Source organism: Phycomyces blakesleeanus, assembly GCF_001638985.1.
Source record: "Phycomyces blakesleeanus NRRL 1555(-) unplaced genomic scaffold PHYBLscaffold_12, whole genome shotgun sequence".
Taxonomy (NCBI): domain Eukaryota; kingdom Fungi; phylum Mucoromycota; class Mucoromycetes; order Mucorales; family Phycomycetaceae; genus Phycomyces; species Phycomyces blakesleeanus.
In genome coordinates, this window is record NW_017265145.1 from 497,900 (window position 1) to 514,284 (window position 16,385).

General features: G+C 39.6%; 6 protein-coding genes across 6 annotated transcripts; 4 read left to right on the forward strand and 2 right to left on the reverse strand.

The window, feature by feature from the left end:
* The first annotated feature begins 94 nt into the window (after positions 1-94).
* Positions 95-2,418, forward strand: PHYBLDRAFT_31138 (hypothetical protein). The gene is made up of 7 exons (XM_018439973.1): positions 95-179; positions 246-361; positions 422-482; positions 553-745; positions 805-1,834; positions 1,888-1,973; positions 2,043-2,418. Exons 1-7 carry the CDS (start codon positions 130-132, stop codon positions 2,289-2,291), a joined length of 1,785 nt encoding a protein of 594 aa, XP_018290848.1. The 5' UTR covers positions 95-129; the 3' UTR covers positions 2,292-2,418.
* Positions 2,419-4,628: 2,210 nt separating this feature from the next.
* PHYBLDRAFT_113478 (hypothetical protein) lies at positions 4,629-6,407 on the forward strand (the record flags this gene model as incomplete). Its single annotated transcript, XM_018428345.1, has 10 exons — positions 4,629-4,709; positions 4,767-4,905; positions 4,966-5,020; positions 5,065-5,157; positions 5,227-5,417; positions 5,459-5,614; positions 5,688-5,746; positions 5,831-6,061; positions 6,108-6,260; positions 6,333-6,407. 10 exons carry the CDS (start codon positions 4,629-4,631, stop codon positions 6,405-6,407), a joined length of 1,233 nt encoding a protein of 410 aa, XP_018290849.1.
* Positions 6,408-7,243: 836 nt separating this feature from the next.
* Positions 7,244-7,705, reverse strand: PHYBLDRAFT_169068 (hypothetical protein; the record flags this gene model as incomplete). Its single annotated transcript, XM_018436000.1, has 1 exon — positions 7,244-7,705. The coding sequence occupies one exon, from the start codon at positions 7,703-7,705 to the stop codon at positions 7,244-7,246; it is 462 nt and encodes a 153-aa protein (XP_018290850.1).
* Positions 7,706-12,141: 4,436 nt separating this feature from the next.
* Positions 12,142-13,449, forward strand: PHYBLDRAFT_125203 (hypothetical protein). The gene is made up of 5 exons (XM_018429036.1): positions 12,142-12,230; positions 12,303-12,558; positions 12,622-12,701; positions 12,756-12,843; positions 12,896-13,449. Exons 1-5 carry the CDS (start codon positions 12,175-12,177, stop codon positions 13,187-13,189), a joined length of 774 nt encoding a protein of 257 aa, XP_018290851.1. The 5' UTR covers positions 12,142-12,174; the 3' UTR covers positions 13,190-13,449.
* A 213-nt stretch (positions 13,450-13,662) lies between these two features.
* Positions 13,663-14,032, reverse strand: PHYBLDRAFT_8458 (hypothetical protein; the record flags this gene model as incomplete). Its single annotated transcript, XM_018443613.1, has 2 exons — positions 13,663-13,862; positions 13,930-14,032. Coding segments are annotated over 2 exons (303 nt in total), but the record flags the coding sequence as incomplete, so codon positions are not given.
* A 232-nt stretch (positions 14,033-14,264) lies between these two features.
* PHYBLDRAFT_169072 (hypothetical protein) lies at positions 14,265-14,946 on the forward strand (the record flags this gene model as incomplete). The annotated part of the gene is made up of 3 exons (XM_018436001.1): positions 14,265-14,458; positions 14,590-14,763; positions 14,835-14,946. The coding sequence occupies 3 exons, from the start codon at positions 14,265-14,267 to the stop codon at positions 14,944-14,946; spliced, it is 480 nt and encodes a 159-aa protein (XP_018290853.1).
* Positions 14,947-16,385: the final 1,439 nt, after the last annotated feature.

The following is a 16,385-nucleotide window of genomic DNA, read 5'->3' on the forward strand; positions in this document are numbered from 1 at the left end:
AGGCACTGTGGCCACTCGCATTGAACTATAAGCTTGACTCGGAAAGTGTCATTCTTCATTCTATATCTTCCTATCGTACTTCTTCCCCGCTCTCTTCCTCTTCTTACATTTCTCTACCCCCTTTTTTTAATGGCATCTAGAATCCTTGCTCGACAAAACCTTCTTGCTGTCTCTGCCCTGTAAGTATCGTGTGAAGTGTTGCAACAAGACAATCTTTCTCCTTATGCCTCTCAATTTCATTACAGTCCTCGCGTTGGAGCAGCTTCCCTCGGAGTCAGACATTATTCAGAGCAGCGCAAGCTTAACAAATATAGTGCAACCATCACACAGCCAAAGAGTCAGGGCGCGTCCCAGGCAATGCGTAAGTATTACAATATACAGAGAGTCAATAGTTATTAATATTATGCATTTTTTTTTTCAGTGTATGCCACTGGCTTGACAGACGAGGATATGAACAAGGCTCAAGTCGGTATTTCTAGCATGTGAGTCATGATTTGGTTTGGTTTAGTTCGATTGGGTATTGAACAGCTATAAACTCACGCATAAACTCAGCTGGTATGAAGGCAACCCATGTAACATGCATCTGATGGACTTGGCTGGACACGTAAAGAAGGGTGTTCAGGACGCAGGATTGATTGGATACCGTTTCAATACCATTGGTGTCAGTGATGGTATTTCGATGGGCACTCGTGGTATGAGCTACTCTCTCCAGTCCCGCGATCTCATTGCCGACAGTATCGAGACAGTACGTTGTATTGTATGCAATTGACGATTATAGTACTAAAGCGGAAAGTACGTGTGTAGGTTATGGGTGGTCAGTGGTACGATGCCAATATCTCCATTCCCGGTTGCGATAAAAACATGCCTGGCTGTCTTATGGCCATGGGTCGCTTCAACCGTCCTTCTTTGATGGTGTACGGTGGAACCATCAAACCCGGAAAGAGCTGTGGTGGAGATAAGCTCGATATTGTGTCAGCTTTCCAAGCCTACGGTGAGTATGTCGCTGGCTCGATTGACGAAGAGAAACGCTATGATATTATTCGCCATGCGTGCCCCGGTCCTGGTGCTTGCGGTGGAATGTACACTGCAAACACAATGGCCTCTGCCGCAGAAGCCATGGGTATGACTCTTCCTTACAGTTCATCCATTCCCGCCAGTTATCCTGGTAAGATCAAGGAGTGCCACGATGCTGGTGTGGCTATCCGTACCTTGTTGGAGAAAGACATCAAGCCCAGAGACATCATGACTCGCGCTGCTATTGAGAACGCCATGGTACTTACCATGGTCCTTGGTGGCTCCACAAACGTTGTTCTCCATCTCATGGCCATTGCTCGCAGTGTTGGTGTTGAATTGTGCCTTGACGACTTCCAGTCTGCCAGTGACCGTTCTCCCTTCTTGGCTGATTTGAAGCCCAGTGGAAAGTATGTGATGGAAGACTTGCACGGTATTGGTGGCATCCCTGCTATTCTCAAGTACCTCATGGAAAACAAGATGATCGACGGAAATGTTATGACAGTTACCGGAAAGTCTCTTGAGGAGAACCTCCACTCCCTTCCCGGTCTTCCCCAGGGCCAGGACATCATCCGTCCCCTCTCAAACCCCATCAAGTCCAGCGGTCATCTTCAGATCCTACGCGGTAACCTCGCCCCTGAAGGCTCCGTTGCCAAGATTACTGGCAAAGAAGGTCTCTTTTTCGAAGGAAAGGCCAAGGTTTACGATGGCGAAGAAGGCTTTATTAAATCTCTTGAGCACAACGAGCTTAAGAAGGGAGAGAAGACTGTAGTTGTCATTAAGAACGAAGGTCCCAAGGGCGGCCCTGGCATGAGAGAGATGCGTAAGTTGCATGAGTCCAAGAATTTGAAAAGTTTCTTATATATCTTCTTATAGTCAAGCCCTCATCTGCCATTATGGGTGCTGGTCTTGGTAAAGATGTTGCCCTTATCACAGATGGCCGTTTCTCTGGTGGATCTCACGTGAGTTATTTGGCATAATTACCAGAAGTTTAGTTTAGTTTCTAATGTTTGGTGTACATGCGTTTACAGGGATTCATCATTGGCCATGTATGCCCTGAGGCACAGGTGGGTGGACCTATTGGCTTGGTCCAGGACGGTGATATTATTTCCATCAACGCAGAGACTCGTGAGATGAACCTTAAGGTCTCTGACGAAGAACTTTCCAAGCGTCGCGCTGAGTTCAAGCCTGCTCCTCCAAAGTATACCAGAGGTGTTCTCGCAAGATACGTCATGACTGTCAAGAGCGCTAGCGAGGGTGCTGTTACCGATGAATTGTAAAAATAAAGAAAAAAGCTCACGTGCATACAAGCAACTCATTTATTGAAGATACCTGGGAACTTCAATACTGTTAATAGATAGAAGAGAAATTACATAATAAAACAAAAGCATACTTCATCCCTTGTTAAATTCTAGTATCCAATGCTCTATATCATTTTATTATTTATGGTCATATTGAGTATAGGCGTGACAATCACAATGGATAGAAAAAAATACAAGGAAAACTTTTTTGTTTTGTTTTTAAAGCAAAATAAAAGTAAACACGCTAGATATCTCCAGGGTATAAGCTAGGAGATTTGAAGCTCTATATTTTTTATTTACTTAATTTAAACCAGTTATAACCTTCACTAAAGAGCTATATTTTGTATTGTACTTTTTCTTATATAAACATCCTCGTCTGCTTTGATTAGCTGAGAAAGACTCTGAATCATATGCTTTTAGATATAAGCATAGTTTTCTAAAGACTTCTTTTTTTGTAACTGATTAGTTTTTTCTTCTCAGCTTTATATTTACTTGGGGTGGCACAAATCAAGGGTTTTGGGATCGGGCTTGAAAGGAACAAAAGATGATCTTTTTCATGCTTCACAATAGATAGGAACACACAAGAATACAAAAAATAAATAAAAAAGTTGCAATTGATAAAGATACTGTATGTCTTATATATGTACTATTTTAGAGGTTTGTAATTAGTGAGTAATAATAAAAGATATTACCCACATGTAAGAGTATAATTAAACTCATAGTCACTAGTTCAAAAGACATCTACAAGCATTTAAATGACAAAAGTTGACATTTATTTGATTATACAAGTAGATTACTAGCCGTAAAATTATTTCGTCTTGCCACAAAAACTAGTATGGGATAGTGTTCAGATGATGTAGTTAAGACTAGGAAAGTTACAGTCAATTACTAAGTTTTATATGTACGAGTAATTTTAGCGTTTACTTAAGACTATGTATTTGCCAAGAGCATGATTTTTCTTCTTCTTTTTGACACTTTTCTTTGTAGTAGCTATGACCAACCATTATTTTTTACACTTGATCTTGTTAATAGTTAAAGCAGATATTCATTTTTTTTCTTTAACAAATTATTATGGTACGTATTTTGTATTATGGAATTCAAAATACAAACTTCTATAGCAGGTTGTTAGTTGGATCTTTTACGTCTTTTACTTTATTTTCATTATTGAGCATTTATTACACTATTTCTAAATTAAACTACTGGAAAACTAATATAGCTTCAATTGCTTAAATAAGAACATTAATTCAATTTTGATATTTTCTATTTCATTAGTTAAATATACCTTTTCTAAATGCATTTTTTTCTTTGCTTTTTTCTTAGTTCAATAATCTTTTAACAGAAATCTAGAAACTTCATTTCATTTTGATTAAATCTTACAGTAAATCACACTATACAAGGCACACAACTTGAAAAATACTAATCGCACTTTCTTACATTTTCAAATTGTGCGACTTAAAAATGTGTTTCACTTGGTGTGGACAGACTAAAAGTTCAAAAAAAAAAGCAAAAGAGGGTAACACAAGTTTATCCTGAACTTAGTCAATCAGACTAATTTATGACTGTCCATACCTTTTTTTTTAAAAAAAAAGTTCAAAATCAGTGCAAGTACATATCAGATAAAAATATGCTTATAGTGCCGTCTATTTTCTTAAGTAAAAACCTTTTATTATATGGTACATCGTCTCCATAAAAAAATGCTTCTCTTCTCAATCCTAGTGGTAATGGAAGAAGACTAGCCAATTAGACCGATTAAAAAAGGGCAAAATTAATTAAAACTCTTGCCTAATAATATGACTTAAGTTTTTGCTCTTTTTTTGGGCTTTTTTGAACCTTTAGTCTATCCACACCAACTGCGTTTAAAATTGTGCTTATTCATACTCCAAGCAGACAATATATATCACGTGACAAGATGACGTCACTGAAGCTGGCATGAGGAAGCCTACTTGGCAACAACTGACTTCTTTATTACGCCATGAATCAAGACTACGAAAACGTAGAATGGAATGTGCATGCCACAACGGATGCCATTACTCCGGTAATGAATATCGATGATCCCCTCTCAGCTTATAGTGCAGCCTACAGCCCTAACTATGAGCAAGAGGTGCGTGATAAAAGATACACCGCAAAAGAAGTAAAAGAAAAAAAAAGTCCGCTATCAGAACTTGCTCATCATGACATGTCATAAAGCTACCAAAAGAGCAATACAAAACTGTCAAAGATAAACCTATACCTACCAGCCCCTCGATTGAAACTGCTGAATCCCTTCCACCATTACCCAGAGATACGGCTACCACAGAACCTACAGTGGCTAGTCCTATGGTGATTCGGCTTGTAGAAACTGAGAAGCATATGGATAGTCCACAGGGTGCATATGTCGCATATCTCGTATCTTGCATGGTGAGGGTCAATGCACTTGGGTGATAAAACATCTGATTAACTTTCCAACAACTATAGACTTCTTTAAGAACTTTCTCCTCCCATCAATCTCGTCCCGTCTGGCGGAGATTCCAAGATTTTGTCTGGTTGCATAATGCCCTGACTTTAGAATTCCCTGCCTGTATTATACCACCTCTTCCAGATCGACGTAGGTTGGGTAAGTTCACCGAGTAAATTCGATAAAAATAGTATATTAACCTCTGGGCTATAAAAAAAGAGTATATCAAAGGCGATAGATTCAGTACAGAATTCATTGAACGCAGAAAGTGGAGGTAATCCAAATACTTTATTCGATCAACTCCTAATACGATGATAGTCTTCAGTGGTTTATGGATCGAATATCAAAGCATCCGCAACTCCAGTTATCACAGTCTGTGCGCATATTTTTAGAATCCAACGACTTTGTAAGGTTTGAGGATTAATGTTATGATTCAGGCTGTATATATTATTAACTAGTGATATAGCAAAATGACAAGAGGATGCAGTCCAGGAGAATATCTCCTGCCGCATCTGTACTAGAGTCTATTGGAGGCTCCTTATTTACTGCATTTACAAAAGTCAAGAAACCTGATGAAAGATTTGTAGAGATGAAAGATAATTTTGACAAGATACAGGACAACCTGGATACTGTCGAAAGATTGTATACTCGGATTAGTAAACGACAACATGGTAAGCCCTATTTTTTTAAGAAAGAATACATCTTGTAAAAGTTTTACATAATTTCTCCTTAGATTTACAACATGATTACGCTGGGTTTGCAGAGAGTATGCAGGGCTTTTCTGTCAGGGAAAGTGAGATTGCATCCCCGCTACAGAAATTCTCTGATACGACCAGAGAATATTCAATGTTGATAAAAACCATGGCAAGTAGATTTTTTTAATACCGCCAAAATATCTATTTGATAAGTTGATAGTAAACTGGGTGCATAGGCGACACAAGAAGATGTATTGTTCTTGAACGAAATTCATGAGTTATTGGCCTACTGCCATTCTGCAAAAGTAAGTGTTTATCATCAAAATGTGTATGATTTTGTTGGATTGAATACAGTCATGTAAATGAAACACCCAACTATAAAATTTTAGGCAGCATTAAGGGCACGAGATCAGAAACAGGTTGAATTTGAGGCACTCTCTGGATACCTGCAACAAGCAGTACAAGAGCGTGAGAGGACTCTGTATCCAACACGGTATTCAAGTGGATCCAGCCTCAATATCACTGATTTTTTTACTGAAAAGCTTAACGAAGTCCGGGGCATTGATGTTCAACGTGCAAGACGTGAGAAATTGGAGAAATTGGATCATAAAATCAAAGAGGTAGGCTCGAACCCATAAATTATGTGTTTACTAAGTTGATTTTTAGTTGGAGGGAGAGGTAGCTCGGGCAAACGATATTTCTAATAGCTTCTCAAGTCAAGTATTGAAAGAATCAGATATATTTGAGAAGGCAAAAAACAAGGAACTCAAGCAGGGGCTGACAGCATATGCAGATAGCCATATCGACTTCTTTAAGAAAGTAAGTTGAAGTATTATGCGCATACATGTACATATGTATATTTTCAACAACTAACAATTTACCTGTGGTTAGGGCGCACATGCGTGGGAAAAGATATTACCGGTACTAGAGAGTATAGATGTTGGAGATATCGATCAAAGGCAATAGTATGAACAAGTGATAGACATGATAATAGCTCTACTGCATATTATTTTATTTTAAAAAAATCCTTCTTGTCGTACTGTTTACTTTCATTTAATTTTACTCCATTTGTTTCTATCTGATCTAATGAGACACATACGCCACAAGAGCGCTAAAATAGACCATACTTGACAAATTTGTGAAATTCTATCCTTCTTGCTGGTCAGAAAGGCATATGTGCACAATATTCAGCAACTGAGATAGAGGAGAGGGGAACGGCAGCTGGGTGAACAATGGAAGCAGCTTATTGGTTGCGTCGATTTGTTTACGTCAACAGCTACCTTCACGTGGTCAGCTTTCTTTTCAGTCCTCGTTTATCCTCCTTCCTGCCAACCTTCTCTAGCACCCCTTTGCTCAGTAGAGACAAGAAGGAGCCCTTTGACAGTGAGCTTAGATTACCAATTCTAGTGATCGTCGACCTTGCAATATTCTGTGGGAAAGATCGTCTCTTTTTGTCTTCTTCTTCCATCAACTCATCTCATCCATGTCTCATCGACAATCGCGAGAATTCCAACCAATTGGTTTTCCAGCCATCCCCTCTACCAACCTCACTACTCAGGGTCTTCGCCAGCCCATCCATAACCCCCAAACTTACCAACAGGTCATGGCAGTCACGAGTACATCCCCCATGACGGCTTCAACTCATAGTGTTAGTCCTTCTCACGGAACAGCAGGAAGTGTCGCGACAACAGTGGTGGTCAATGGTAGTGGAATGCAATCAGCATCATCCGGATCAATACAAAATCAATATTGTGATAACTGTCATTCTGTTCGTCCATTCCAATATTCTAATGAACGAGGGCTTAAATACACCATCTGCGATCAATGTTCCCGTGAAATGCAGAAACGCAAAAGTCAACTTGACCGGTACGAAGTGTATGATGATCAACAGCGTCCTTATAAACACCCCCGCTACCCACAGATGCTTCAGTCGCAAACGCAGCCGCAACCGCAACCGCAGCCGCAACCGCAACCGCAACCGCAACCGCAACCGCAACAACAACAGCACCAGCACCAGCAGCAACCACAACAGCAACCGCAACCACAACCGCAACCACAACCGCAACCACAACAACAACCACAACAACAACCACAACCACAACAACAACAACAACAACAACAACAACAACAACAACAACAACAACAACAACCACAACCACAACCACAATCGCAAACGCAACCACAACCACAACAGCAGCAAGCACAACAACAACAATCCTACTCTCATTTGTCCCCTCATCCACTCCAGGCACAACTTCCTTCATCCCCTCAGATAAAAAAAACGTCACCACAAACAGACACTATATCATCAACCTCTACTTCTACACCCACACCAAGTACAGCTACAAATAAGCCTCATCTTTTTCCTATCGCTTCAATGCGAACCCAGATTCATGTCAATAATCAATCTGTTTACCTGCCAATGTCTTTACCTCAACCTGGAGTTTCTTCTTCACATGAATCACAGCATCAAACACATCACCATCAACAACAAGTTCAACAAGTTCAACAACATCAACATCATCAACAGCAACAACAGCAGGTCCAGCAACAGCAACAGCAGGTCCAACAACAGCAACAGGTCCAACAACAGGTCCAGCAACAACAACAGCAGGTACAGCAACAGTCACCGCAGGTACAGCAACAGCAACAGCAACAGCAACATGTGCAACAGCAATATCAGCATTACCGACAAAACCATCCTCCACAATCGTCTCTTCCTATACCACAACAAAGATCTGTCGCATTGCCACGCGCAAATCATGCACCACCACTTCTTCCATCACACGGCAAACAGGTCTCTCCAATTCAACAATCACGTCCTCGGCAGGCCGAGAACTCTTCCCCACAATTTCATGACTCTATAATATCCACTGTTGAACGACGCTCTAATACTGCCTCATCTATGGCAGAGCGTAACAGTGACAGTCCTTTAACACTTGACCAGTTTGTCCAAATACTTCAACAAGAGAAAGATTTTGAACGCAAACAATACCTTGTTGATGTACTTTCTCTTATTACTCCTATTAAAGACGAAGCTCAATTTAAATTCACAGAACTCGGAAGGCGAATATGTGAACATATTCTTAAAGGAACAAAGTACAATTTTAGGTACATTCATATATTTATATCATTATTCTTTTTAAGGAAATATTAATTTTTATTGCTAGTTTAAAAGATCGTAGAAAAAGTACCAAAAAACCCGAGACTCTATCAACTTTGCGCTATTACTGCTCACAGAGATCCGACACAGCCAAGCCTCGAAAGGCCGAGAATCCTAAAAGCACCACTACGCGTTACGACTGTTCTGGCGCATTGACGATCATAATCGACTTGAATAAAAACACGGCGCACGTGACACTTATCCACAAGCATCCTCATCCAGCTTTTGTCCATCATCAACAGCACCATAGTCATGTCAATGGAGCTAACAGTCGGAGTAATGCCTCAGGGCACACAAGTTCAGGGGCACAGACAAAACAAACACAGAAACAAACGCAAAAACAGGCTCAAAAACAGGCGCAACAGAAAGTAGCCACTCAAGCAAAAACACAGCAACAACAGCAGCAACTCCAGGCCCAGGCACAGGCACAGGCCCAGGCCCAGGCACAAGTACAAGCACAAGCTCAGGCCCAAGCTCAGGCACAGGCACAGGCACAGGCCCAGGCCCAGGCTCAGGCTCAGGCTCAGGCCCAAGCTCAGGCTCAGGCTCAGGCTCAGGCTCAGGCTCAGGCTCAGGCTCAGGCTCAGGCTCAGGCTCAGGCTCAAGCACAAGCACAAGCACAAGCACAAGCACAAGCACAAGCACAAGTACAAGCACAAGCACAAGCACAGGCTCAGGCTCAGGCTCAAGCTCAGGCTCAAGCTCAAGCTCAAGCTCAGGCTCAAGCTCAGGCTCAGGTTCAGGCTCAGGCTCAGGCTCAGGCTCAGGCTCAAGCTCAAGCACAAGCTCAAGCACAAGCTCACGCTCAGGCTCAGGCTCAAGCTCAAGCTCAGGCTCAGGTTCAGGCTCAAGCTCAGGCTCAAGCTCAAGCTCAAGCTCAAGCTCAAGCTCAAGCTCAAGCTCACGCTCATGCTCAAGCACAGCAGCAGCAACTTCAAGCTCAGCAGCAAGCACAGCAGCAGCAACTTCAGGCTCAACAGCAGCAGCAGCATCAGCAGCAACATCAGCAACAACTCCAACAACAACAACTCCAAGCCCAAGTTCAAGCTCAGGCTAAAGCACAACAGCATCAACAGCAGCAAGCTCATGTTCATGCTCAGACACAGCAACAACAACTTCAAGCACACGCTAAAGCACAACAGCAACAGCAACATCAACAAGCCCAGGCTCAGGCGCAAGCGCAACAAGCGCAAAAGCAACAGCAAATTCAAGCTCAGGCCCAGGCCCAGGCACAGGCACAGGCTCAGGCTCAGGCACAAGCTCAGGCTCAGGCTCAGGCACAAGCTCAAGCTCAAGCTCAAGCAAAACAGGCAAAGCATTTAAATGCTATGAAACAAAGACAAGATAAGCAAGTAGAGAAACAATTCAAGACATTAAGGCAGAGAGTGGCAGATTTCGGTCTATTATTGAAAGCACAACAAGAGTTTAAGAACAAAGATTTTGTTCAGACTGCAACAGAAGCATTTGCAAATGCAGAAGAAATGCTTACATCATGCCTTTCATCAGAAAAAGGGAATTCACTCAATGATTCTTCATCACACAAAAACAACAAATTTACACTTCATTATGTCAAGAATGGTGAGAGTCAGTTATGAGATGACGATGGCGCAAGAATATCAATAAACAATACAAAATGAGGGGACAAGAGAAGGTCAACCCTTAGGATATCCAGCTGGGAAATCCAAAATTTAATTATGGCGTAACTCTCCGAGGACATCCAGGTCAGAGCGAACCGGACCACACTCGTGCGCCACATATGACATATACATAACTTCTTTTACTGTTTAAATCACGCCAGTGTGGTATAAACTATGTATAAGAATATGATCATCTTTACGAACAGTAAATTGGTAGCTTTGTCATTTAATCATATATGTAGATCCTAGATAAACTTCTTCTGTAATATAATTTGCTATTGGGTATTATCAAAAGCAATCCAGTTAACTCGGGCCGCCTTGAAGAGAGTCTTTTTTTTAAAAAAAAATATTGTCTTTACAGTAACCGCTTAAAAACAAAAACTTCTTTTTTTTTTGCTAATGTTAGAAACGTTTTTTGAACTTAAGTATTCCTAATTGCAGGAAAGCCGTAGAGTGGTCTTAATAATATGGTGAATTAGGGAATGACTACCAATTATTTTGAATGCTTTTCAAATACCCATAACATTTGCAAAAGTACGAGCTGATAAATTATAAATCCATAGGCAGAATATGTATTATAACTTTTATGCTATTTGATTTTATCTTTCATGGCACCATCTAAAGATTTTGACCTTTTCTTTCGCTACCTATGTCAAATATAAAATAATAACTACAAATAAAATCAGAGAAAATTGAAACAAATCAGAGAATTTTGATATCTATCCTAAAGCACTGTTAGGAGAAATCCAACTTTAAACCAGCCCTTAAATCCCGGTCAATCTTGCAAAAATCTCCAACTAAAGTCACCCTTTTTTTTTTACCATAGTGGATATAACTTTCTCATGACATGCAGCAAAACAAAGGAAAAGAAAAGAATGGAACTCACCATAATATAAAACATAGATCTTAATGTTCTAAATGCAATACCATACATACAAGTCAATATATTCATCATGCTCATAATGCTTTACGTCATTTAGAATGTATACTCATTTCAAAACGCGCAGTTATTGTGGCAAGCTATCTTTAAACTAATGTCATCTTTAGCTTGAATAAACACCCTGGTTTGTACAAGTTGCGGGACTATGTACCAAAAAGGATATTAATGTCAACAAGTAACATTTTCGATATTTTTTTTCAATAGACATTATCTGGTCAAGGTCGTTCTTCTGTTTGATTGTTGGAGTGTTTGCTTTTTACTATTGTCGTCTCAAACATGAACTCTCTCTCTCCCTCTCTCTTCCTCAAGTGATAGCTTGGATATTCCACTCGATATGTAAAGAAACAAATATGAATTTACCGTTGTGTAAATACTTTATTTATTCTTAGAGAATATATGATAAAAATTCTGCATTTAGGTAAATCCCCGTACCCGAATTTTCCGGTTGGATATTCCATGTTTTATCTAAAGCGTTTTAAGTGTACATTATTACCCTAAATCTTCAGCACGATCTCCGAAAAAAAAATGTTGCCCATTTAATTTTTATCTTTGATTTCATTTACCCACTTGAAAAGCTAGACTCCCACATTTTATGATTAGTTTTCACTTGTTATATTTACTACAGTAATAGACAGAGCTATATTTTAGAATATATGCTAGCAAACTATAAGAATAAATTATGTTTACTTTTTTTTTGGTATTGTCAAATGCTGACTATGGGATACTTTAGTTTTTGGGATATTTGCAGCAGAAATCCACATTAATACATTTGCGAACTTGAGCTTAAAAAATGTACGATTTTGAGGTTGAAAATAGACAAAAAAAAAAAGTATGCAATTTTTTTTTTCGGAGATTTTGCAAATAATTTAAGGAAAACTTGGGGAAGAGCGTCTTACATAAAAAGTTTCAAACAAAAAAGCAAAAAAAAAGTCTTTCTCTTTCTATCTCTTTTTCTGTTCTTTACTGCTTACTGTATATTATTTAAACATCATAATGGCTTCTATCTTTTCACTCAAAGGCAAAAAGGCAATCGTTACTGGTGGTGCTAGGTAAAAAAATTTTACAACAAGATCCGAAGAAAAGTGAGATAGAATTGGAGAATATTCACGAGTTTATTTTAGAGGTCTCGGTCTCGAGATGAGCAGAGGTCTCGCTGAGGCTGGTGCAGATGTTGCTCTTATGTATGTCTCAGATGATAAGACTCATGATACCGCTGCTGAAATTGCCAAGCAATATGGTGTGGTCTGCAAGGCTTACAAGGCAGAGATTACCAATGCAAAGGCCGTCAAGGATTCAATTGATCAGATCCATTCTGATTTTGGTGGTATTGATATCTTTGTCGCAAACGCCGGTATTTCCATTGGAGGAGCAGCAGAGGTAAGTAAAATGAATGTATCTAATAAAGTGGTACGTAATATTAAGCACGACATCTATAAAAAGACTTTTGATATCGAAAACTGGCAAAAGCTGTTTGACGTGAATGTCAATGGTGTATTCTATGGTGTCCAGGCTGTTTCAAAGTAAGAATTTATATATGTGGTGTGAGTAATGGCTAAGTATTTGTCGTTATTTAGATACATGTTGGAGAAGAAGCAGGGCAGTGTTATCCTTATTTCTTCTATCTCTGCTACTGTTGCCAACCAGCCTCAAGCCCAGTGTGGTGTGAGTAATTCATATAACATACACAACACAAACTAACGCGACGTATGTATAGTACAACTGCACCAAAGGTGCCGTGTCATCAATGGCTAAGTGTCTTGCCACTGAATGGGCCACACGTGGTGTACGTGTTAATGCAATTAACCCTGGCTACATGCGCACTGAGATGTTGGACAAGATCTTTGCTACTCAACCCGAACTTGCTGCTGCCTGGACTAACTTGATTCCTATGCGTCGTATGGGTAACCCCAAGGAACTCAAGGGCGCTGTTGTATTTTTGGCTAGTGACGCCAGTAGCTATGTCACTGGCTCTGAACTTTATGTGGACGGTGGTTACACAGCTGTCTAAATACTGTACTGTACTCCACCTTTCTCAACATTTCTTCCATCGTTCTTGTAGTTTCTCTCTCTATCTCTTGCTCCTGTTTGTTTAACTATTTTATTTATGTTATTTATTTTAATACAATCATACCTTATTCTACTTATACTATTAAAAGAAGAACTCGCATTCTATTCGTTAGAATAATACTTTCTGTTTCTTTCTTCATCCCTCCATTTGCTTATCTCATTATAATACATGGAAAAAAGAAGGATGAAGTTGTCAACGATAAATTGTGTATAGTGAAGAGCAAAAGCAAAAGTAACCTACGATCCGGCCTGCCCGTCTGTTGCTTAATGACGAGCAGGAGGTCCCCCACGACCACGGAATCCACGTCCTCTACCTCTTGCTAAATATATATTCATAAAATAATGAGTAATGATAATATTCTCTTTTTTTTGTTTAAACTGGGTCTTACCTTGAGCACGAGCAACTGTGGCCCTTCCTCTACCTAAACCAATACCTCTACCCTTAAGCGCACCCGGTCCTACTCTCTTAAACATTGGTGCATTCTTCAACATGTCGGGAACAATAATGAATCGGACATGTGCTCCACGAATGTAGACTTGATCCAATTGTTTTACTCTACCATCACGCCCTGTCACAGTGAGACCTCTGAGCTGTATATTCATATTATCTTCAGCTAATCATATTGTAATAGATTGGTTAAAGGTTGTTTAAGCAATGCGGATCTGTCATTGTGATCAAACCTTCCAATAATTGGCCTCTGTACAGTTCACCTGTCTTGAGTTCCAACGATATAATATGGCCCTGAGCCTCATGAAGAAGTTTGATGGGAACACCAATTGACATATTGATATATATGTAAATGTGTATATAAAATAGCAAAACTGTGAACGTATAACAAGAAATAAGCCAAAATGGAGACGTATTTGCACTATAATGCTTTCTAATATTGCGTCACATTGGTGTATATAGCCTACTTTGCTTACACTATCATTTTTTAAGTGAAACCTTACGGACAGCCTTCTAGGTCAGCCTGGTCAGCCTAAAAGTAGGCAACATCACTCATAATAAGTATTTTATGGTTACACGCATTTTTTCTGGGTTGGGGGTCAGACTTTGCAGTAATCTTATGGTAACCATGTTTCCTGGTGGGGCACGATATTTCTATCTAACCGGACTAATCAATCCTGACTACATGTCCGGGGCCCGGCGTCTTTCTCTAATCCTTCAGGGCAAAATTGTGTGTCCTCAAAGAAATACAATATATCCATTGTATGTATTGGCTTTACTACTTTGTTCCCACACCTTGTACTTATATATCTCTCCCCAGACCCCAAACTCTCATTATTTTAAGAGCGACAGCCTGTATTTTGGTAACTTCATAATAAAGAAATAATAATTAGTCACATATCCACTACATTAATAGCCAGTCATGCAGAAAATCATAAGGTGGTGTTGTCATTAGAATGTGATGCAATATTTTTGAATATTTTCCTATTTACTGGTCTTCTTACGCGTATAATGCCTTTCCCTTTCTTTCACCTACTTATATTTCCAGAGTTTGATTGCACCAACTGGTAAGTAATTCCAATCCGCTCTTTTTTGCAAACCACAAAAGAGAGTCTTTATGAATATTCTGTATCTTTAGGGACCAGATAGAATTATTCGATGCCGGCAAAAAAAGGCCGCGATTTGTGGTCCGGTTGAATCAAGATGTTACCACCACCAAGAAATGTCGTCCCCCTAAAATTAGCGAATGAATAAATTAAGTGTTTCGCATTTTACTTAAGTAACTGAATTATTTTTATTATATATTTTGGTTTTGGCATCTTCTGTTCTTTAAAAGAGACTGCGACTATTTAGTTTGAGCCACAAAGAGCAAATGTACTACGCTAAACAATAAAGGTCCCTATTTTGGTCGTTTAAGATTGATTAACAAAATGAGGAGAATAATAGCTGGTGGGCTTGTATTAAATAAGCAGATTCTGAGCATCAAGTGATGAGTAATCCGGAAGAAACCATAGTGTCTGTGGCGGTTTTTCTAGAAACAAATGTCTAAAGACAACATGTGGAGTAAGCCAGAAAGTTAATTTTGCGAAGAAATATACCTTTGGTTTCTTGGATGTTCCAGACATGTAACCAATACCCTAAAGAAAAAAATCAATATAATGCATTATTTATCAAAGCCCGGCTTACCATACTCTCAGTGATGTGAGCGTACCAAAATTCAATTCCTAAAGTAATTAGACTCATCAACATCTGATTCATTTGATTTTTTTTTTTAATAATTACTTGTGTTCGTAGATTTTTCTGCTCTTAGGGCTATAATACCAACCGATTTCTCATCGTACATACGAAGAAAAGGCGAATCTAGATAACACAATATAAGTCATCAATGACAAATCATGACTTACTTTTTTTTTTACCTAGAAAGTCCTTTTTCATCGAATCTGACATGGCAGATTGCATGTCTAGTTGCCTTGCAATTCGATTAGCACATTTACTTGTAAATTGAGTCCGCATTATCTGTTCTCCAGTGCCAGAAGTACTACATGCTATTCCTGGTTTTGTTTCTGTCGGATTTTCTGCCCAACATCCACTTCCATATATCGCGGCCTAATCGGAAGAGGTGGATTAAATGTTCAACCACTCCAATATGTCCATATAGGTAATCAAACTCTTACCTCTCCCACACGTCCCGGAGATTTCAAGGATATCCCCCCACTGCTCACTCCTGAAGCAATATTCCCGCATATATCGATACAAACTGCACCCACAGTATCATGACCATAGTCTGGCGGACTACTCGGCTCTGAAGCAAGTATATTCATATGTCTAATATAGGTATTCATGGATTCCTCTTTAAAGGATATGCAGAATAATAGGTCTTTAACAAAATTCAATACAAAATGATCGTTTTATATTTTACCCGTCAAGAGTGAACTTTCATAAACCGCTTTTATGCCATGTTCTTTAGCCCAATCTAATGCCCCTTGTCCAGTCAAGAGCCTGTGATATATTAGCAAGTTAGAGAGCTAGAGATATATAGAGAAACAGAGACAGAGAAAGTATTTTTACTTTCAATTCTAGAAGAAAGAAAATTACATGGGAGGAACACGGCCACATGGTAAGAGACCATTGATGCTTTCAGTCACCATTTGCTTTGCAACCATTATAGGGTTCTTTAAGCCAGCCACAG